This window comes from Chrysemys picta, chromosome 6 (assembly GCF_011386835.1).
Source record: "Chrysemys picta bellii isolate R12L10 chromosome 6, ASM1138683v2, whole genome shotgun sequence".
NCBI lineage: Eukaryota > Metazoa > Chordata > Testudines > Emydidae > Chrysemys > Chrysemys picta.
Window position 1 is genome coordinate 119,440,919 of NC_088796.1, and position 22,194 is coordinate 119,463,112.

Consider the following 22,194-nt stretch of genomic DNA (forward strand, 5'->3'; position numbering starts at 1 on the left):
GTGGCTGGATATAAGGGTTGTGTTTAGGTGGAGTGGCAGGGAGGACAAGAAACTAGAAGGGCTAGGGGGACATATGAGTACCTTGTTCCATTGAAGCATGAGCAAACCAAGTTTCAATACAATCTCTGGCAGCAAACTGGGGTAATCCTTGTAAATGAACATCTAGTCACCCTAGCTATAAAGCGCACACAGCCTTTGCTTTAACTTTCATCCTTTTTTGAGGCGATTTTTCAATCTAGGTTAGAATTGAGGAAAATGTATTGCAGCTTCCTGTATCCCCTCCTGGTGGAGCTGTGTTAAGCTACTGCACCTGCCCTTCCTAAAAATTCCGAGTGGGGAAAATGGAGTAATTCCTGAAGCTCTCCAGTTTGACACTGGAGAGTATGGAGCAATGCACTTACAGGTTACAGATAAATGGCTTCTCTGTCCGCACCTGCTGTCATGTTTGCTTAGATGTCTTCTATGCCAAATACTATTGCATATTTGCCATGGAAGCAGAAATTATTTTAATCATCAGTTTGCGGTGTAAGGAAATACATTTGATGTACTTGCACACGCGTCTTGTATAAGGATATTTGGTAGCAGTTGGAAAGGGCTTTCTCCTGGTCTTGTGCACCTTTTTTCCTTAGGGAAGGTACAAAATAAACATTAACTCAATGAATAATTGAGTTCCTCCTCCCCAATCCTCTGAAATCCTACTAGGCCAAATTCTGCTTAGACCTGTGCAAGTCCATTGAAGTAATTGTTTGCATAGATATAACTGAAAGCAGAGTTTCGCTCATTGTGCAATACCGCTGCAGTTCAGTATTGAACTGGTCCATTTTAATAGTTGGGAAATCACTCTCATCTCTTATTTACAGACCTGTCTCTTTAAGCCCTTTATGTAAAAGGTTTCAGAATTATATGACTACTTAATTAAAGAACATGGAGTCAGTTTACAGGTATCTGAGAATAGCTGAATCCACTAAAGAGTGATTGACTTCCAATATCTCTTTATAGATCTAAATATGAAGTACTGCAATCAAGTGATTAAATGAAACCACCACGATTTGCTTATTTTTGCTTGTAATACGATTCCCAGGATCTTTAGACTTTATTATATAAACAGCCTTCGCTTTTTTTATATCTATATATCTATCTTCTCCATAAAAGGCATTGTTTTTCCACTTTATGGTATACTGGGTATTGCCAAAGACTCATTGTAATATTTGCAGGACTGTTTTGAAAGTGCTGCTGATTTGCTCTGAGTACTTGGCTTGATTTTTGTCACAGGCACTATCGGCTACCTAGTCGCGTGGATCCCAACCATTTGTGTTTATAAATGGCCAATTCATTTGCTGCTTGGAAATGTATGTAAATGAACTTATTGGGAGTGGTCAGGTAAAAATAAATAACATTTGTGGGGAAACATAACTGACCTCGGATGCATTTTTAAAATCTATCTTCGTTTAAAAAGTAAGGGGTTTGTAATGATTCGTCTATGGCTTCTTGTTGTGTTGATTAAATGAATGGGAATCTCATCTATCAAAAGAATCGAAGACTGGTTCAGTGTCCCTCTCCCTCCCCTATTGTGCTGTTGGTGAAGTTGTACAAACTTATCGCGTAGCTGGCATCGTCTCACTGCAGTTATGAAGTATCAGGAAACTCCCTTTTTTCCCCCCTCTTCAAGTAACTCCTGGATCTTAAAGAAGAGATTATTATGATTATCTAGTCTGACCTGCAAGAAACATTCCACTGCTCCAACATGCCATTGCATAAATCTAATAAAAATGTAAATTTATGGAATTTCTTGTTGAGATACTTGAAGTAAACCATCAAAACCTTTCCGAATTCCTGTCCAGCAGAAACAGCTAAGCTTTGATTGTCATAACCATCTGTGGGATGGATCAACTAACCTTGGCAAACCACTTTTTTTTTTTATGGTAATGCTTACTTTGTGGTCCCATATGGTACCTATTAAAATGCTGGAGAAACTAAAGTGTTTCAAAACTAGTAATGGTCTGGCTCTGTTTCCAGTGTGGAAGTCCTTTCACTTCATTTTTACCACAGGTTTCCTCTTTCCAACTTCAGACGGCAAGAAAGATTCTCTTCAGTGAAAGACTTCTCATAAGTTGCTGAGTTGATCTTTATTTAATGATGGGTATATATTGCAGTCTGCACAGAGTCTGACATTCTTTCCACTCTGACAGAATAGGAAAGTAAACTTGGAACAAAACATGGTGTGTGGCTTTTAAGGACAAAAAAACCCCCCAAACCTAGTATCACAGATTTGGTCTCCAGGCTGCCGTACGGAGATGCTACAAATGTCTCAGAAGTACAAAATGATCAAATTAATGCTTCCTTCAATTGCAGGCATGGTAACTAGAGGTGTGCCAAACCCTTGATTGGTATTTGGCTTTGGTCACTGCCTCTATTCATGCTAATCTGAATGGGAGGGTGAAAATGTGATTAGAGATGTTAATGCAGCTGTACTGTAGCTTGTGATGTTTGCCCTCCCTCCATGCAGAAGAAGGCTAAGTGAATTACCCAAGGTCACACAGCAAATATAATAGCAGAGCGGAGAATAGAACCAAGTTGTCGGTCCTGCTGCATCTACCAGACCACAGTTTCCCACAAATGTAAAGTTTTTGCTGCATATTCCGTAAATAGAAACCCTAATTAATGGGAAATGGATGGCCAGTTAATGTTCCAGAATTAGTAGATTGATTCCAGAGCTTGTGATGGATATCTACCGCAGGGGTTAGTGCTCTTCATCCGTCATGTTGAGGGAGGAGTTGAGCACTAAGGTATTGCAGAAGTGTAGGAGGGGAAAAGAACAGGTCCAATTGGCAGGCACTACTTTAAAGAAAAACATACCCCATACTTAACTTTCACTTTCGTTGGCAATGACCACACACCTTACCATGGTATAGGCCTGATCTTTCAATGGGGCCTCTACCTGGCCTTCATTCATTTGCACACGCACCTTTAACAGTAGGAAGAAGAGAAGCTTAGAGATTTTACCTTCAGCTTCTCCAGAGATGGTTGAGCCAAGAAGCTCAAGTAAGTATCTTTGAACTGGTAAACTACTTTGTCACAATTTTTAAAGAAAAAAATGCTTGCAAAAGTCTACTACTTCTTCCAACCCACTCTAAAGCATTTGAGCTTTCAGATGCTTTTCCGAACTTTTTTTTAGGGTTTGCCTGAAACTTCTTAGCAATGAGCTGGTCCAGGAAGGCATCTCTATTCAGAGCAACACTTAAGTGTGGGCATAAGTCCCACTGAGGTGAATGGGATTTAAGTACATACTTGGTTAAGCATGTGCTTAAGTGCTTTCCTGAATTGGCGCCTAAATGTAGGTAAACTGGGTACAGTAGAGGGAAGTTTTCTTCCCTGGTCCACTCCACACCCCAATATGAGCTACATTTGTAATGTCTCCAAAGGCCATGGGCCAGTTTTGTTCCTGCTACATTGGTATGACTTTGGAATGACACCACTGGGTTAAATTGAATTAGTCCAGATTTATTTCAGGATAACTGGGAAAAAATGCAGTTCTAATTAACAGCGTCTCTATTTACTCGTGTCAAGACTGAACTAGCTAATTAATAGAAACAAGGAAGTATTAGCAAAAGCAATTGGCTTTTATTCTACTGAAAACAGTCTCTCTCTCTGCCTTTTTTCCACAGCCTCTTCCTGAGAAATTTGTGATGAAGGGAGTTGTCGATCGCTTTTCTGAAGAATTTGTGGAGACGAGGAGAAAAGCGTTAGATAAATTCTTGAAAAGAATTGCAGATCATCCAGTACTTTCTTTCAATGAACATTTCAATGTGTTTCTCACAGCCAAGGTAAGCGCATGAATTTAAACATACAAAATCGAAAGAGATCTGAGAAACACGAGCTGTTGAAAATGAACTTGATAAATGAGACTGAAGAGAAGAAACACAACCAACCATGCTAGGCCTAGGACAAGTCCATGCTCACCATAGCAGAGAGCTGCTGTGGATGCAAGGGCAGATGTAAACAACCTTTCTGCCTTCCCTCTACGTTGGACGTTCAACCCTATGGGCTGCTTTAGCTTTGTGGGCCATTACATCAGTAAGGCTCTACCAGTGTGCTCTGGCCCTGTTTATTTCACACCCCTATATTTGTAGGAAGGATTCCTCTTCTGCAAGGGTGTGGGGCTGAGGATCTGGCTAACTCTCTTCAAAAGCACCTAACGCCAAATGGCTATTAACAGTGACAAAAGTGTGTTTTTATAGATACAATATAAAAGTGGCACTTGCGTTCTCTGTGGTGTGCAAATATGCCAACTCTGCAGGAGCTGTTGTGAAAGGGAAGGGGTTCACCCACAGAGGTATGGGTGATAGAAGTCTGCCTGTTGGCACTTTGGCTCCTGGGAATGGGGCACACTTACTGTACCCCTGAGTCATCCATGAACACAGACCTCTCTGAGACCTTTTTGCTTTTAAACAGTGTTCTTTATTTAGGGCAGGTCTTCACTATGGGGGGGGGTTGTCGATTTAAGATGAGCAAATTCAGCTACACAACTAGCGTAGCTGAATTCGACGTATCGGAGCCAACTTACCCTGCTGTGAGGACGGCGGCAAAATCGACCTCCGTGGCTCCCCGTCGGCGGCGCTTACTCCTACCTCCGCTGGTGGAGTAAGCGCGTTGATTCGGGGATCAATTGTCGTGTCCCGACGAGACGCGATAATTCAATCCCTGAGAGATCGATTTCTACCCGCCGATTCAGGCGGGTAGTGTAGACCTAGCCTTAGTGTCTCAATACCTCCATCAATACGTATCCGTGTGTCCCCACCTTAACATTGTTTTCCAGTTTTCTGGCCCCTTCTCTAAAGGTTGGGAGGGGGGTGGGCGTGCGTGTGTGGTGGGTGCTGTGGTATCTTTGCTCAAGGAGCTCCTCTTGTCAGGCTCTCCTAGCCTTCTTTCTCTTCCCCCTTTCTTCTTGAACGCTTCCTTCCTGTTTTCTTTTTAAACTTCCCTTCTGTTAATCGGCTGAGTAGCTCGTTAACTTCCTAACCCCTGCTACCCTAATGTACAAGAGGGCAGCAAGGCTGTAAAATATCCCATCGTTTATAGCTGCGTCTGATGCACTCTGTGTGCCTAGCTTATGTGAGAGGCAGAGGTGAGCTTTTGAATCAGGATTTAGATGCCAGACTTAACAGCCTACTTTCAGAAACTTTCTCTGCTGTGCTCTGAAATTGAAGCATGACTCTTTAGGTGGGGGATGGTACTTGGTTTTTCTACATGCAAACAATATATTTCTTGTCATTGCCAGGATCTTAATGCCTATAAAAAACAAGGAATGGCATTGCTCTCCAAGATGGGAGAGTCTGTAAAATATGTCACAGGCGGTTATAAACTCAGAAGTCGACCGCTGGAGTTTGCAGCCATAGGAGACTACCTAGATACATTTGTTCTCAAGCTTGGAACCATTGACAGAATAGCACAGAGGATTATCAAGGAGGAACTGGGTAAGAACTCTGGATGTTTCATTGTGCAGATCTCTAGCACACCACAAGCTTAGTACGAGGCAGTACACTGGTGGTAGTGCTGAAACTACCTGCATTCAGTGATTCTGGCCTATTTTAGTGGGTGCATCAAAAGGAGGATTCTGTAAAGACTCGTGTCATTTTATGACAGTTGTATAATACGTATGAGTTGGGTACTTGTTAAGGTGCAAGCAAAAGAGTCCCAGTGTTTTAACTCTGTTGGATTGCCTTTAACCATTAGAAGAGCAAGTTATTCTGTTTTGTCAGCAATAAACAACAAAACGGAGTAGGGTAAATAATGAAGAGAATTCTTCTTCTCTTGCAGTCCACCATATTACATGTAATCGCTGACACCAATGTTTAATTCCAGCATTAGACCGCTAGAATCTATAGATTTCCAGAAATCCCTAGTCCAGTATACTCCCAGATGTACTCATACTTGGTTGTCTTGAGCTTCTTGGACCAGACTAACTAGAGCCTATTACAAATCAGCTAAAATTCTGATTTTAGGCTGTGAAGGGAAATAAAGGTCACCTGAGCTTAGGGATCGGCAACCTTTGGCACGTGGCCTGCCAGGGTAAGCACCCTGGTGGACCGGGCCGGTTTGTTTACCTGCCGCATCCACAGGTTCGGCAGATCGCGGCTTCCAGTAGCCGCAGTTCGCTATTCCAGGCCAATGGGGGCTATGAGAAGCCGCGGTCAGCACGTCCCTCGGCCCGTGCAGCTTCCATTGGCCTGGAGCGGCAAACTGCAGCCAGTGGAAGCCGTGATCAGCCGAATCTGCGGATGCGGCAGGTAAACAAACCACCCCTGCCCGCCAGGGTACTTAACACACGGCCCGCCAGGGTAAAGGTAGCCGATCCCTGCCCTAGCTCCTGCATAGGCAACATGTAGAAGCTCCTGCAGTAGCTGTCGCCTGGCCTAATATTATAGAAGCAGTAAAACAGGAGGAATGCTACGTACTTTGGTCCCCTTACACCTTGCTCTCACTAATACTATCCCGTCTTTATTACTGGAGTTCTTTACTGCCAGTTAAGATCAGACTCTTGGGCTTTGTGTGATTCTGTATTGCTTCTTTGAGGAAAGCAGCTAATCTAATGCAAGCACCGATAAACCTGACCTCTGTCAGAAGAGGCTTGGTGGGAAACGGGGATAAAATGGATATTAATGTTCACTGGGAAAGAAGGGTGCTTCGTAAAGACTAGAGTTTTCTGGTAAATATCTCCCTTACTTACCACTCATCTGCATCTGGTTACATTATATCGATTGATGGTAGTGACCTGATCAGCCCTTCCAAACATTCGAGTGGAGTATGATGATTAAATCAACGTCTCTGCTTTTTTAAACCAAATTGCCTAAAACGTCACTGTAGAATTGAAATTTGTTTCCTCTTAATGTCTCTTCCAGAATACCTGGTGGAACTGCGAGAGTATGGACCGGTTTACTCCACCTGGGGTGGGTTAGAAGTGGAGCTAGCAGAACCTCTGGAAGGAGTGTCTGCCTGTATCGGGAACTGCTGTACCGCTCTCGAGGAACTGAGTGATGACATGACCGAGGACTTCCTGCCTGTACTCAGAGAGTACATCTTGTACTCGGAGTCCATGAAGGTAACAGAGACCATTTGACAGAAGTCCACACTTTTTTGTTTAGAGGCTGGGAGTGGAATCATCTTGTAGGGATTGTTTTTCCTAATAAAGATAAGCTTTTTATTCTTAGTGTTTCTGACCAGGATCAGACAAATGTTATGCACATAAAAATATTAAATTTGTGTTAGTCTTTCTGCCTAAACAGGGGTCATGTGAATTTGATCTACGTTTTAGAATTGTTCTCCTATTGGTAAAGGCAGTGTTCTTGTCTTTCAACATGCTTTGCTTTTTAGGAGTCAAACTTGAGTCTTGGAGAGCCCTATCTAAAACTGTTTGTATGAAAGAGACAGATACTACCGAAACATGTTACTAAAATCTGTGACCGTGATAAGCTGGACTCTGCATGGAACCTTCTTACAAATCTATCTCCCTTGGTTGTCTAACATCTAAATTCTGTGAACCAAAACAGTGACCTAACTTTTAAGTAATGGTGTTCAATGACCTAGATTTGGTGTGGCTATTTTTCCCTTTGCAAAACATCTGATGTTCCTGGTTTTGTAGTATGTCACTTGTTGGATAAAATCCTAGCATACTACTTGGGCATGGTACAAATAATTCCTCTGTCACAAATCTGCATGCAGGTTCTGTACAGAACGTGCCTTTTTAGTGAATAAGAGCATTGATGCAGTCTGTTCAATATGCAGGATCAGTTAATAGGCATTGTTTGTTTTTGTGCTTTAAATTATTCTTAAGTCTCACTTAGGATATTAGGAGTTAGTTGATACCTTCACTAAAACTTTCTCTGTCATGTGCTTGCATAAGTGTTAACCTCCTGCATTACAACTACATTTCTTTCTCTGTTCAGATTTGAGGCACGTATTAGGTTTTTTGTTCAATGAAGCATGCAAAAAAATTAATTGGGTTAATCATGTTGAGTGCTGAAATTAATCACTGTGGTTTTGGCTTGTTGCTTGAGTCTGGGGCAAGGCTCTACAGAACACAAGCCAACATAGATGCAAAGCATGAGACTTTCAAACATGAGGTGGAACTAGAAGACGACAGTCTTCTCGTCTAGAGAGAGCAGCTCTGGTGAGCCCTTAACAAGGCAATGATATATGCTTATCCATTATATGCATTTCAATTGCTGGTTTTGGAATTACAATCCTCCTTCGAAATGTTGCAAGTTCAAGGACTTTAGTGTCTCTACTTTGTCCTCATAAAGACTGAATTTTAGTCCTTTTCCAACTTTTTCTTTTAAAAGTACATATAACCTTTAAATTAAAAGAAAAACCTGTATGCAAGTTATCTAATGAAAGGTTGAATTACCTCTGTTTGCCAGTTAGTTGGAGCACAGTATTTTAGTACAACAAGAAGGTCTGACTTCAATCCACAAAACCCAGGAAGGAAATTCCTTTCCTATTGAGTGGTGAATCCAGAGGTGAAAGTAAGCTGATATGGTCCAGTACGGTGTACCTGCAAGAGCCAGTACGCCGTGCCAGACTGGACTGGCTTCCGCAATGGTGATTTAAAGGGCCCAGTGCTCCAGCCACTGCAGGGAGCCCCAGGCCCTTTAAAGTGCCGCTGGAGCTCCAGCAGCTGGGCTCGGGTGGGGATTTAAAGGGCCCGGAGCTCCGCGGCGGCCGGAGCCCTGGGCCCTTTAATTTGCCCCTGAGCCCCGGGGCTCCCAGCCGCCTCTGCAGCTGGTAGCTCTGGGGTGATTTAAAGGCCCTGGGGCTTCCAGCCACAGCCAGAGCCCCAGGGCCTTTAAATCCTGAAAGGCCCCGCCTCTTCCGGTTGAGGCCACACCCCTGGTCAGGACTCCGGCGTACCGGTAAGTCCTTTTAAGTTACTTTCACCCCTGGGTGAATCTCACCCCAAAAAAGTTAGAAAGATGGTGATTGTAATAGCAGTTTAAATACTTACCTTCATGTACAGCGGAGTGTAAAGTATGAGACCTCTTCCAAAGAGCTTGGTGTTTCTTCAGGTCAAAGTCAAGGATGGAAAAACCATCCACAGATGGCAATTTCCTACTTCACATAGCTTCAGCTGGGAGTGTCTTCGTGCTCTGCTCATACCCAAAAGGAGGCACCAATGTGTCACGATGGCGTGTTTGCCTTCTCCACCGGACTGCTTCATGAAGCGTGTAGGAGTGGGAAGCTAGTGATCATAGGAGAGGACTATTAAAGTATGAGAAACTTTAAACTTTTTACTCTTTGCACCGCTCACCTCAGAACTTCAAAGTTCCTTCCAACTTCTCCACCTTTGTCCTTAATTTTGCAGATGGTGGAACTTAGCCACAGAGAGGTTAGGCAACTGCCCAAGGTCAACTAGTGAATGGGTGGGATTGTCAGGAATAGGGCCTGTCAAATAATGTCCAGTCTTTTTCTATAAACACTAGAGTCTTCCATGTGTTAAAGCACCTTGCTTCCATGAATAAATATGTTCTGTTGTAACATATGAAAATTTGTAGATAACTTGGTAGCCATAGAGGTTTGTATTTTCTGTCTTAATTCTTATACTTCTGATTAAATCCAAACCTTTACTTTTTTTAACCTGGTTTTGCTTCTCTTCGTCTTTGCCTCCTACATGGAACTCGTTTGTGCCTTAGTCAAAGGACTACCCTTAAAATGACAACCTTTTAAACTCCTATTAGTACCAAAGCAATCTTGCATCACAGCCATCCATATCTGGCTGAGAAGAATGGGTCAGTCTCCCTTTGGAACTGCTCAGATCTTTTTATCTTGGACTGATGGACAGGGACTGTTCTCTGGTGAAGCGAGGAATACTACGGGACATGTACAAAGCTCTAAGCTTAGAGGTTCTGTTAGCCTGATCATATCCAACAACTGAAAAGGAGACTTGCTACTAGGAATTCTAACAGAGTAGTAGGAGCATGTGAAAACATGGTTATAACAAAAGCCTGGTGTATGCTTAATGATTGGTCCTGCTTTGAGCAGGGGGTTGGACTAGATGACCTCCCGAGGTCCCTTCCAACCCTGATATTCTACGATTGTTTTGCTGTAGGGAAGGCTGTCAGGTGCTCTTTGCTTATAGCTGCTCTTATGCAGTTTTATCCCAGACTAAATGGCCAAACTTTAAGCTGAGGAGAGATCATTCCTTAGGACGCCATCCTAGTCGGAGCTGAACAGTTCCTGAGCCTTCGAGAACTAGAAGAACTCATTGTTTGACACAAGACCTCAAAGATCTGGGGAGGAATGAGGATGTTTAGGAGGCTTGTGTTTAAAACAGTTGCCATATTTGGAATGTCCCAGCGATGACTGAACAATCATGGTAAAGCTCTTCTCGTAAATAGAAGCAGCTAGCCTGCCTTGCTTTCTGATTGCAGATATGCTATGTTCCACGGGGAAGGGTAAGAAACCCTGTTATGTAATTTATGCTGACTGCTATTAAAATGCTGTGATTAGACAAAGGCATATTGGCAGCATTAGTACATGACGTCCCCAACTGTGTGCTTGGGTATTGGGTAAATGGCATAGCTCTAAAACTGCATTATAAATCTTTAAAGTGCCTGATGGTTTAAAAAAAAAAAATTCCATGATTGAGTGGGATAAACAGATCTGTCATGGGCATGAGTGTTTGAAAAGACCTTCTTTAGGATGTCTGAACAGTTGTGTTGCAAAAGACAACTCTTTCCTGCCACCTATTTCCCTCTCTTGGGCTCCAACTTCTTTGTGAAGCTCTTGGGGTGTGCTCTGGGCTGAGTGGAAAGCCACACATAGGTCTGGAAGCTGTAGACCAAGGTAAAGAATATTATCATGTCAGTACATAAGACATTTGAAAGACCTCCTAGAAGGGGAAGGGACCTATGCCAGCATTCCCTTCTATCCTTTGAGGATGGCCTAGCAGTTACAGCACAGGACCAGGAGTCAATTTGGGTTATAGTCCCAAATCTGCCACTGATGTGCTATGTGGCCTTGGGCAAGTCCCTGAGCTTCAAGTGCCTCGGTTTCCCCACCTTGTTAAATAAGATCCTTATTTCACCAGAATGTTGTGCAAATAAGTGTGGTGTACTCTCGGATCCTTGGCTGGAAGGTGGTCCAGAAGTGTCAAGTAGTAAATTCCCAGCAACCGTATAAAGAATGTTAAGTATTTTGGGCCATAGCTGAGAACAGATAACATGGAGATGCTAGAGAAATTCCTTCTCCTGTACATTTGATGGGTTTTTTTGCATTTTTTTTTTCTTCCGTCTGCTGGAAAAAGGTTAACTGGCATCCAGACCTGTGCAGTCAGTTAGGGTATGCTTCTGAACACAGTGTCTTTTTTCTTCCCCCCTTTTGCCCCCGAAGTATCAGTACTCTCCAGTCACTTGTCCTGTGAATCTGCTTTACTGATGCAATGCCTGTTAATCACTGGACCTTGCTGATACAGGTCCAACTTACTTTACTGGTTCCAAACATCTGTATCCATGGTGGGTGCTGGCCACTTACTACAAGGCAACTATTTAAAAAAAATCCTCAGTAAGATTTGCTTTCTCCCAATATCCCTTTTTTACGTGAGCGGAAATACCTGTTAAATACCAGTCATGCTTTTGGGGCACTAAAAATCTCAAACAACTGCAGGGGAAAATTCCACCTAGTCTCATATTGAGAACTGATGTCTCACATTTTGCTGCAAGCAAATGTAGCCAATAACATGCTTAACTTTAGAAACTGGAACTAAAGGGTTTTTGATCTATCAAACATTCTCTCCTTTATTGCCCCCTGTGTCCTGGGGGAGAGTGTGTGGTATCCTCTCTGAAATAGGGATATTGTCCTCCTTTGTGTCATGCTCAACTTTGAGTACATGCTTGGCATTTTAAAAAAAATTTATAGTCCTGGAGGTTACAGTACTGAGATGTTAGTCTTTAGGAACACGAATCCTCCTCCGCTATACTTCAAACTGATAAAACCAGACTCTGGTAATATTGGTTGATTCTTCATGTTTCTTAGTCTCCCAGGGCATCAGTTACTCCCCTCCCAAGCAAAAACTTTTACAAGTCATTGCCCAGTATGGCTGTCACATTTAATACAGTATTGCTAGTTATGCTGTAAACTCGAAGTGGGTAAGCAACAGCTACCCTAGGCAAAGACAAAACTACTTCTCTGACAAACCTCTGTTTGGTTACTCCCGAGTCCTGTTAATATTGTAACTATCCTTACTGGATATCTTGTACTGGTTGTAAAGTAAAATTAGCGGTTTTCTAACTTTATTAATATATCTGGAGATTCTTATTCAGTGAGGGCTAGTCAGCTAGAAAGCATGAACTTTAGTCACTCAAATTGAACGTTTCATGTGGGAACCTTTTTCACCATCACATAATGCAAAAACAAGGGAGTGCAGGATTTTGTCCAGAATTGACCTTTTGGTCTGAGACTCAGCATGGAAATTCATTTCAAAAGGATTTTGCAGAAAGCTATGAGTGGGCGGGCTGTAGTAGAAATTCATAGCTTTAGGAACAATGTTGCCTACCAACTCATTCCTTCACTTGTTGCTTGGGCACCTTGGAAAGCTTTACAAACTAACCCTCTCAACCCCGTTCAGTGTTAATGTTTATCCTTTTCATCGTTTTCATCTTCATGAGAAGATAAGTGACTTGCCAAAGGTCACGATGCAAGTCATTCGCAAAGCTCGGAGTTTTGACTGTCTCTAATCAAACAGCTACGAACATCTGACATCTGCTCACAGATGCATTCAGCCTGGAGTGCTTTTTTATTTTTATTCAAAAGCCTCTTCATAGACTCCCGTAAAACAGGAATGACCTCTGAAAGGCACACCTGTGACTTAGTGGCACTTCAGTTGTTGAATCCAGTCTGCAACTATTGTGGGGTGAGGGGGAAGGGGGAGTCACAATTTCGTACATTATCAGTCTTATATTTTTGATTGTTTTCTCTTTCCTAGAACGTACTAAAGAAAAGAGACCAAGTTCAAGCAGAGTATGAAGCAAAATTGGAAGCTGTAGCCTTGAAAAAAGAAGACCGCCCCAAGGTTAGCATTTGAAACCACTTCACAAAACGAGTGGCATATTTGTCATTCAGTCCCTCTCAAGTGAAAACTCTGTGGAGAAATGGAGATAATTTTTATGTTTCTAGATCGGTGTTCAATCTCGTGCCTTTGCAAAAAAAAAAAAAAAAAAGCAGTGCACGGCAGAGCAATGTCTTGTCCTATAGGTGCAAGCTGGCTTTAGGAGGCGAGCCAAGGAGAATGCGTTAACAGCCAAATTCAATGTAGAAAGGAGGAAGAGTAAGCTTGCAGGGGAAGATGAGTTGTTAGAAATGCTTTATAACTACGGATATACCACTGCAGCAAATGGAGTTCTTTGGCTGTTCCACATGGGTGACACCTTGTCCCACTGTAAGGCCTACCTGCTGTAGGCCTGATCCTAAGCCAATGGAAAGATTCCCATTGATTTCAGTGGACTTCAGATCAGGCCCTTTAAGAACAAATGATCTTTCTTATGTTAGTGAGGTGCATCCCTTGCCACCTTCAGGACAAGTTGCTTCCTGGTCTCTATGTAAAACCCAACCAAGGTTAGCTACTATTTGGTATTGATTTACCTGCTTGCTACACATACAGATACCTAAAGGTGGAAAGAGATGCACACATAACAAGTAAAATCGACTCCAAATAGTAATCCGTCTTACTGCATTAAGACATGCAGCAACTTGGCATAGCATTTCTGTATGATAACGTAACGCTTCCGACAAGTTGTTGTATTTTGTGAATTATGGCAGCAACGTCCATCGTGAGCATAACACCCTTAATTTCTCCTTCCCAATCTGCTCACGCTTTGACTTTTTTCCTCCCTCAATCTTCTCCTGCAGTCTCTTTCTGTCTCTGAATCTTGAGGGGCAGAAACTGAAGAAACTTAAATGGGGAGCTTTAGTTAAGAGCTTTGCATAACTATCCCTCACTATTTTAAATTTTAGTTGAAGGATCTTATTAGCACTTGGCTGGGAAACACTGATTCAAGGTGGCTTCCTCCAACTTCAGTGCTCTCCACTGTGCCTAGGGTTTGCAGCCCATTTAGTGGATGGAGTGCCTATAGTTTCTTCTTTACAAACAGTTCTTAATTTACATAGGACACACATGTGTCCTTCGATAGAAAAACAGCCACTTCCACTTTATAGGATTTGAGATATTAGTGCTGAAGAGTTTAATGCAACAGCATTATGCATTTTCAGTAGCTATTTTCATTATCTTGGCCTTTTCACGTTTTCCAAAAGAGCAAAGTTTGCTTCCCTTTAAATGGTGACCGCTTGCAAATTTAACTTAACAACTTTCCAGCTAGACCTATGCAAAAGCCTTCCAACACAGTGAGATCGTCCTAGTTTGTTTCCTTAAGCACTCAAATACAGCTGAGCAAATGGACATCCTAACATTTTTTGTTCAAACAATGCTGCCGCTGCTACCTAGAACCTGGGACAGGTTGGAAGTTTTTAAAAATAGTTAAGTCTTCTAAACCTTTGAAACAATTTAAAATGAAAAAGCTGATGAGCGATCACTACTATACTGGGCAAGGTTATCATTTGATCTCTGGCTTTGTCTTGCTTTCACTGAACTTTTTTTAGCTGTTTGCATGGTCTAATGGAATGTAGAAACCAAACAAAAAAACAGGCCAAAAGAACTGGAATTTGCAGTGAGTTGGACTTTTGTTGCCCCACATTGCAGTTGTACTGTTCTGTTTGTTTTTGGATCTGTTGAAGTTAATATATCAACAAGATAATTCTGTCAAATCTTTCTGGTGGTCTAGCAGAAGTTTATTTGCTGTTGGTTGCAATGATTGAGAAGGATCCAAGAAATATTTTTGCTCTTTTTCACCACTGGAGGGCATTCTAGGATTTGCTGTACTTCATAACCTGACCTGATTCCCAACAGACTCTTGAGTCATGTCCAAATTCTAACAGCAGTTTGCCTTGATACAGTCTTTCTTTAAGATCAACAAGTGTGCGTGTGTGTGTGTGTGTATGAAATCAGAATCTGTGATTAAAATAATTCTAGTGTTTAAGCCAGCAGATACTAAATCAGGATATACTTTGCTTAGCTTCAGATAGTCCTCATATGTATCCAATATAATTGTATTTGGTGTGACAGTTCATTTGCTATCTCTGCAGTGTTTTGCCTTCAGCAGTTGCAGGTATAGAAGGACCCCTCCCATTCTCTCCTAACTTGGCCCTGGAATTCTGTATTAGCAACATTGTATGTATTGAAATCTCAATTACTAATGTAATAGAAGTAAAATAATAAACGTACCCTTAACTAAAGGGACTCAATGAGCACTAAGCACCAATTGTGGAATCTGGCTTTGTCCCAGAGCTTAGAGGCACAATGAATCTATGGGAACAGTAAATAGTCTGATTATACAGAACTTCTGGCTGAATTCAAAAAGGCAGACTTGAGTTCTTTCGCATATTATTGGCAATGTAAACTGAATTGCACATAGTCAAAGTAAACCCATAAGAAGGAAATGCAAATTCCCATCCTTGAGTAGCTCGCAATGGGTTAGTCCCTAATCAGTGATCATATGTGCATGGGATTTTTAGCCTTAATTCTGATTTGATTTTTTTTTTTTTTTTTTTTTTTTTTTTGGCTCTTAAGGACTAAACCTGCTACCAAATTCATTACACATTAATGAAGTGCACTGTCGAGAGCTATACAAAATCATCCGTGTCCATTGCTGCATTAATGGAATTCTAGACATGGTACAAATTCTACAGCCACAATCCTAAAGTCCTAAGGTTACACTGAGTATGTAGGGTAGGGATTTATTCATACAACTTCCATTAGTGCTTAAATCATCTTGACTATCTAATGAAGAATATCAACTGTATTTTTGATCAGTCTCAACTGGATACATGCTTCTACTTTCCTCATTCCACATATACTTAATGTCAAAGTTTGTCAGAGCCGCACATTTCTTCTTTCCCCATGATGGTATTTCTGCTGCCAGAATTAAAAGGCTTAAATCAATAGTTGGTTGACTTACCTCATTTTTAGGTTAATGAAAATTTAAAATACTGAAGCCTCTACTCCCATCTTTAATTAGAACAAGATTACTGAAAGCATATGCATGTAAAAATTAATTTACAGCTGTGTCAGTTGGCTTCCTTGCAGTTGGTTAATATAGTCAGGGGCCTTAAAAGGACACGTTGTAATTTAAGCCCAAAATTGGACCCAGTTTTATTCTCTTGGGTTCACAATTCAGAGAACACTCTTGTGGTTTTTGCCTGCCCTGGCTGTATGTTCGAGTTACTGTCCTCTACTGGACACTCACCCTTCTTGTCTGGCCTGTCTTCCACGCTATGGAGCCTGTCTTCCACGCTAAGCACCTCCACTCCCATTGACTTCAACAGGAGCTGCAGGTGTTTGGCATCTCTGAAAAACCAAGGGTAAAACCTTGATCCCACCAAAATAAACAGAAGTTGACTTCAGTGGGGCCTGGTGCACCTGAAAAATTATGCACTGGTCCATTTATTCCTTCCCTCTTCCCTGCCCCCCGCCCCCTGCTCCCCGGTCACAGCGATGTCCATTTGGTGACAATGGAGTTTGACATTTTTTTTTTTCTAGTATGCCTTGAAATTTGGTCAACATTGTCTCTTGTCTGTCTTGGGCCTGCCTACAGCTGCATCTTGCCCTTCTCTCAAGGGGTGTTAATCGCGTTTCACGGTATGCTCCCTGCACTGTTCATGGAGCGAGGCGGCAGGCTGGTATCCTCCACTCCTCCTCTTCCCCCTTTGGTGTATCTGTCCCTCTGGTGGCTCAGACCCACACACACACCTCAAAATGTTTGTTTGTTGTGATATCTACAAGGCGTTGTCTCAGTAGCTGGCAAAGAATTCTGGGGTTTGCGTATGGCCACTAAAAGAGAGAAGCACTGGAGCAAGAATTATCGTTACAAAAGAAATCCACTGAATTCCCCCAAAAACATGTGGGTTCACAAAATCAGAAGCCTGTTTTATTAAATGGCAACGCTATAATCATGAAGTCCTCCAAGAGTCAGACTTGCTATTGCTGTGAACAGTGAAAGTGGACAAGCCACCTGTAACTGGGGAGACACTGATTGTGCCCTATCTTAAACGTTCTGTTGGGATCTGCCAGTCAAGTCAAAGCAGTTCCCATCTCCAGCGATGCAGTCTGAGAACAAATTCTTGATGTTGCTGCAGAAGTTTAGGAGCAAGTGTCTAGAACAATTCAGGAGAGCCAGTATTTCTCAACCCAACTGGATGAAATTACAGATGTGCCTTTTGCCTAACTCTTAAATTTTGTTTCAGAGTGAGGAGGATCCATACATAAGTACTTTTGTTTTTCTGTATACGGACAGGTGGAGGAATTTCTTCAAAGCTTTCCAACAATCACTTCTAGCAGCTGGGTAGGATTGGCACAGTTAGGTTGGTGGCTTTGGCACCATCCGTGCAACTGTGACCAGAAAATGGCAGCCTTGTGATTATATAATCCAGTCTGTTGCATCCTAGGCCATTTGGACACCTTGTTTAAATTACTGGGAAACTTCAGCAGCAAAGAGGATACTAATGGCACTGAAAACAGTATTTGAGGCTGTAGAAGTTCAACACTGTAGCAAAGATAGCCAGGTAGCATGCCCTGGACTTACTTCATATGATGAAATAGACACTCTGCATCAACAGTTCCTCTTCCAAGTTCAAGTGTGGCTTTCATGAAGCAAAGTTCTGAATCCCGTGCCTGAGCTCAGAATGCATGAGATCTCCTTGCTGACATGGCTCTGCTCTTGCAGAATATTTCACTGACCAGCACTGGCTTGGTTTGAATGCTTCTCTCCAGGGAGGGACTGAATATGATGTGGGTTCTCAACATAAGGGATGCAAACAAGTGTAATGGGCTTGCAACTACCCTACCTTTCTGATATTGCTAAATGGGCAGGGCAGCCTTGGGGTATGGAAAAGGCTGAGAACCAGTTATAGGGAATTGTAAAAGTACTCCTGAAGCATGTTGAAAGAGCTACATCTCAGGGGGCTTGTGAGCATTACTCCGAGTATGTCTACGCTGCGAAGTTGTCAACAAAACTTTTGTCTTTCACGGGTACTTAAAAAATTTTTTTGCTGATGCAAGTGGCAGTGTGAATGCGGCTATGTCGGCAGGAGCGCTCTCCTGCCGACAAAGCGAACACTGCTCGCGGGGCTGGAAGTATTTTGTTGGCAAACGCATAGGTGCCGACTCCATGGGTGCTCTGGGGCTGGAGCACCCCTGGGAAAAAATTGGTGGGTGCTCTGCACCTACCAGTAGCCAAGCTCCCCCCGCTGCCCCAGCTCGCCTCCACCTCCTCCCCTCAGCACGCCACATCCCCGCTTCTCCCCCCTAGCTCCCAGCGCTTACCACTGTGAAACAAGCTCCAGGAGGGAGGGGAGAAGAGCGGGAATGTGGCTCACTCAGGGAAGGAGGTGGGGAAGAGGCGGGGCCGGGCGGGGGTTTGGGGAAGGAGTTGGAATAGGGGCAGGGAGGGGGTGGAGTTGGGGTGGGGGTGAGGCGGGGGCAGGGCAGGGGTGGAGTCAGAGTGGGGCTGGGGCCAGAGGTGGGTTGAGCACCCACCAGCAGAAGTTGGAGCCTGTGGGCAAAAGTACTGACACGGAGTGTTTACACATACTGACTTTTAGCGACAAGGCTGTGTCGACAAAGCCTTGTCGCTAAAAGCTGTGTGGTGTAGACAAGTCCTCAGTGTTAGAGAAGCAAAGTATTCTCCCCCTATGTCCCCACCTCTTTTTTTTTTTTTTTTTTTTTTTTCCCCCAGAGGGGAAGCTGAAATGGGCTGTGATCTGCCTCAGGCCAGAGGGGGAAGTCACTGTCAGATGTGGTCTAAGCACAAGATTGGGAAACAGGAACTCCTGGAGTTCTAATCTCAGCTCTGTCAGCAGGCAAGCATTCTGCCTGCACGACCTCACGATAACTAGTATACGTAGGCTCAGTGAATTCCAATAAGGAAAGCCTTCCTTGTAAATTTCTGGAGGGGTTCAAACCGGCGACAAACATTTTGAAGTAACAGAAAATGCAGTGTCTCCTTTGCTACTTAGAATGTAAGTGAGGGCTAGAAAATAAACACAGGGCAGACGTAGATACTGTGCTTTCTTGCCCTGTGCTTATCAAAATACAGCACTACTTGATTGTAGGGTGGGTTAGACATTCCACACTGATGATAAACTCATTTTCTTGATCAAATATTTAAACGTGTACAAAGAACTCCAACTTGGAGCAGGAGTTGGATTCAGAAATTATTTCCTGGACCGTCTCTACATAGGAGCTTGCCCTGGCTTAAATAAACCTGCCTTTTTCAAATGAATGTAGTCAAATCCGTACAAGTCAGTACGTAGACAAGGCCATTGGTAGTAGATTTTAAAGTAAAGTATTGCTTGATATTAAAATCCTAAAAAATCATGATTACTAAGTGGCTTTTATATTGCTCCATAAATGGTAGACATATTTCAACAGTAAAACTGAACCATTGGAATTCAGCTGAGTTGCTGCAGAATTAAATTTCCCTTTCCTTGCAGCTCTGTCTCCTGGTTCAGAAGGGGCATGGCTCTCCCTCGAGTATCAAACTCCAGTATAATCCTGGCAGTATCAGTTTAGAGGAAGCCTTGTTGTTGGGACAATATTTCCATTTTGGTATCCTGAATATTGTACTCTAGAATGGTCATGGCTTATACTACACACCTTCAGGTGGGCTCTCACTGAAGTCAATGGTAAGATTCCCATTGCCTGCAGAGAACAGAGTTGGCCTAGCCAGCAATGAGTACGTCTGAGAATTCCAAACTTTGTCTCTTCATTAGTTGGCTAGTGCCTAGTGATCAGGTTGACAAGAGGCTTCTCTTTAGAGGAGCTGAGCCCCCACATCTCCATTTGACTTCATTGGGAGTTTCCATCTCCTCTGAAAATTGGGCCTTTTGGCCCTTGTTCTGTTAGTTGCTGAAGTGATTAGCAAGTTAGGTATTTCTGTCTAGCTGCCTGAAGTATTTCTAATGTGCCTATTGCTGTAGCTGGCTTTTCTGGCTATATGCCCTCCTTCATTTCTGCATGCAAAGCCAGTTTTGTTGGGAGTGGTGTACACACAAGTCGCTGCAGTCCATGATGCAAAGAATTTCCAATATAATTTATGCTCGTTTTTTAGTGCTGTTCCTGGGATCAGTGGACCTTAATGCAGATTGTGGAACCTGGAATGTTAAGGTCTTCACTTACATCCCATTTATACTTAAAATGCTGCATTGGCGCAGCTGCAGCACTTCAATGAAGATGCACTCCCATCGGCGTAGTTAAACCAGATCCGCAAGAGGCAGTAGCTATGTCAGCAGGAGCGATTCTTCTGCTGACCCAGCTCTGTCTACACTCGCGCTTAGGTCGGTATAACTACATCGCTCCAGGGTGTCGATTTTTCACATGCCTGCGATGTAGGAATATCAAAATAATTCTGTAGGGTAGACCAGTGATGAGCTCCCAAAATCCTAATAACAGGTTCCCTACCGGGTCCTCGGCGGCACTTTGGCAGCGGGGGGGCCTTCACTCACTCCGGGTTTTCAGCAGCATTTCAGCGGCGGGTCCTTCACCCAGAGCGAGTGAAGACCCCACCCCACCCCCGCCGAAGTGCCACTGAAGACCCGGTAAGGAACTGTGCGGTGAGTACAAGTCCCACGTGCCTGTCTTCCCGCCCCCCCATCCGACCCCAACCCACTTCCTGCCCCCAACTGCCCCCCTCAGAACCTGCAACCCATCAACTTTTGCTCCTTGTCCCCTGAGCACCCCCTACCCAACTCTCCCCGCTCCCTGTCCCCTGACTGCCCCGACCCCATCCTCCCTCCTCCTCCTCCACCACCACCCTGACAGACCCCTGGAACTCCCACACCTACCCAACCCCCCTGTTCCCCATCCCCTGACTGCCCCCCCCAGAACCTCCGCCCCCTCCAACTGCTCCCTGCCCCTTATCCAACCTCTCCTCCCAGCCCCGGCTTACTATGCTGCCCAAAGCGCTAGCACTGCGGCTTGCTGGGGCTCTGCGAGGGGTGGGGGGAAAGGGGCAGGGGCCGGGGGAGCCTCCCCAGCTGGGAGCTCAGGCGGGCAGGACAGGATGGGTCCACGGGCCGGACAGGACGGGCCCGCCTGCCCCTTTACAACCGGTTCTACACCGGCTTCTAAATTTAACAACCGGTTCTTGCGAACCGGCTCCAGCTCACCACTGGTGTAGAACTGCCCTCAGTCTCTTTTATATGTACAGTTTGTTCCAGACTTGTGCCTAGTCTGGCCCTCAACTTCTGCCTTCGTAACTGCACATTGGATATGCTACAGAGCAGCCTACTTGTAATGACCACATATCCTGTAGATTGTACCTCTTAATCCACTGGTCACTAAGCAGACAGTATGTATGTACCCAGGATTCTTAGTTGCTGCTTATGGCTATAGGCAGGAATACCGTACATCTGGACTATTCATCTTCAGTATGTGTAGCCTCAAGGTATTAAAAGGAATATTTCAACAGACAATCCTTTTTTGAGAGGTCTTTAGATTTTGTATGGAGGTATCAGACATGGAAAATCAAGGGGGCGGAAAATCAAGGGGGTGGCTTACCCTATGTAAAGAGCGAACATTGCTGAGAAATAAGGCTGATCTCCTTTGAAGGAATTTTTCTCGTGAGGCTTAAGTGCTGTTTGTTTTACTTGTGTCAAATTCCCCTAGAACTTGCTTTCTATTGATGCTGTGTACACTAGTGCTTGCAGGGGCCCCATCTCCGCCATCTTTGTCCTTTGTGCTAGGTGCAGAGCAGACAAAGTTCCTGCCCCAAAGATCGCACGGTCAGAAACTCGAGAGAGAGGGTAGAAGAAAGGAAGCGCTATCACCATTGCCCACATGGGGAACTGAGACAGTCTTTCCCAATGCCACAGTCAGTCTGTGGCAGAGCCAGAAATTGACCCCAGATGTCCAGAATTCTAGTCTAGCGCTTAAAGCACAAGACCATCTTTCCACTCACTGTAGCTTGACTAAGCTTCCCTTGGCCTAGCGTTGTGCCTTGCTCCAACTAAAGCTTAGGGAGTGTGGAGACACACAAAGCAACCTACAGTTTCCCAGACTACTCCGGATGGTATAAATTTGGGTGCAGGTGAAGA

At 43.7% G+C, this 22,194-nt stretch overlaps 1 protein-coding gene across 4 annotated transcripts in view; it reads left to right on the forward strand.

The window, feature by feature from the left end:
* Nucleotides 1-22,194, forward strand: part of SNX30 (sorting nexin family member 30) — a 582,715-nt gene that overhangs the window by 550,009 nt on the left and 10,512 nt on the right. For all 4 annotated transcript variants that reach the window (XM_065550562.1, XM_065550561.1, XM_005292158.5 and 1 more), the window contains exons 4-7: nucleotides 3,666-3,824; nucleotides 5,279-5,474; nucleotides 6,900-7,099; nucleotides 12,977-13,063. In XM_065550562.1, coding sequence (XP_065406634.1) covers nucleotides 3,666-3,824; nucleotides 5,279-5,474; nucleotides 6,900-7,099; nucleotides 12,977-13,063 — 642 coding nt within the window. The remainder of the gene's footprint in view (nucleotides 1-3,665; nucleotides 3,825-5,278; nucleotides 5,475-6,899; nucleotides 7,100-12,976; nucleotides 13,064-22,194) is intronic.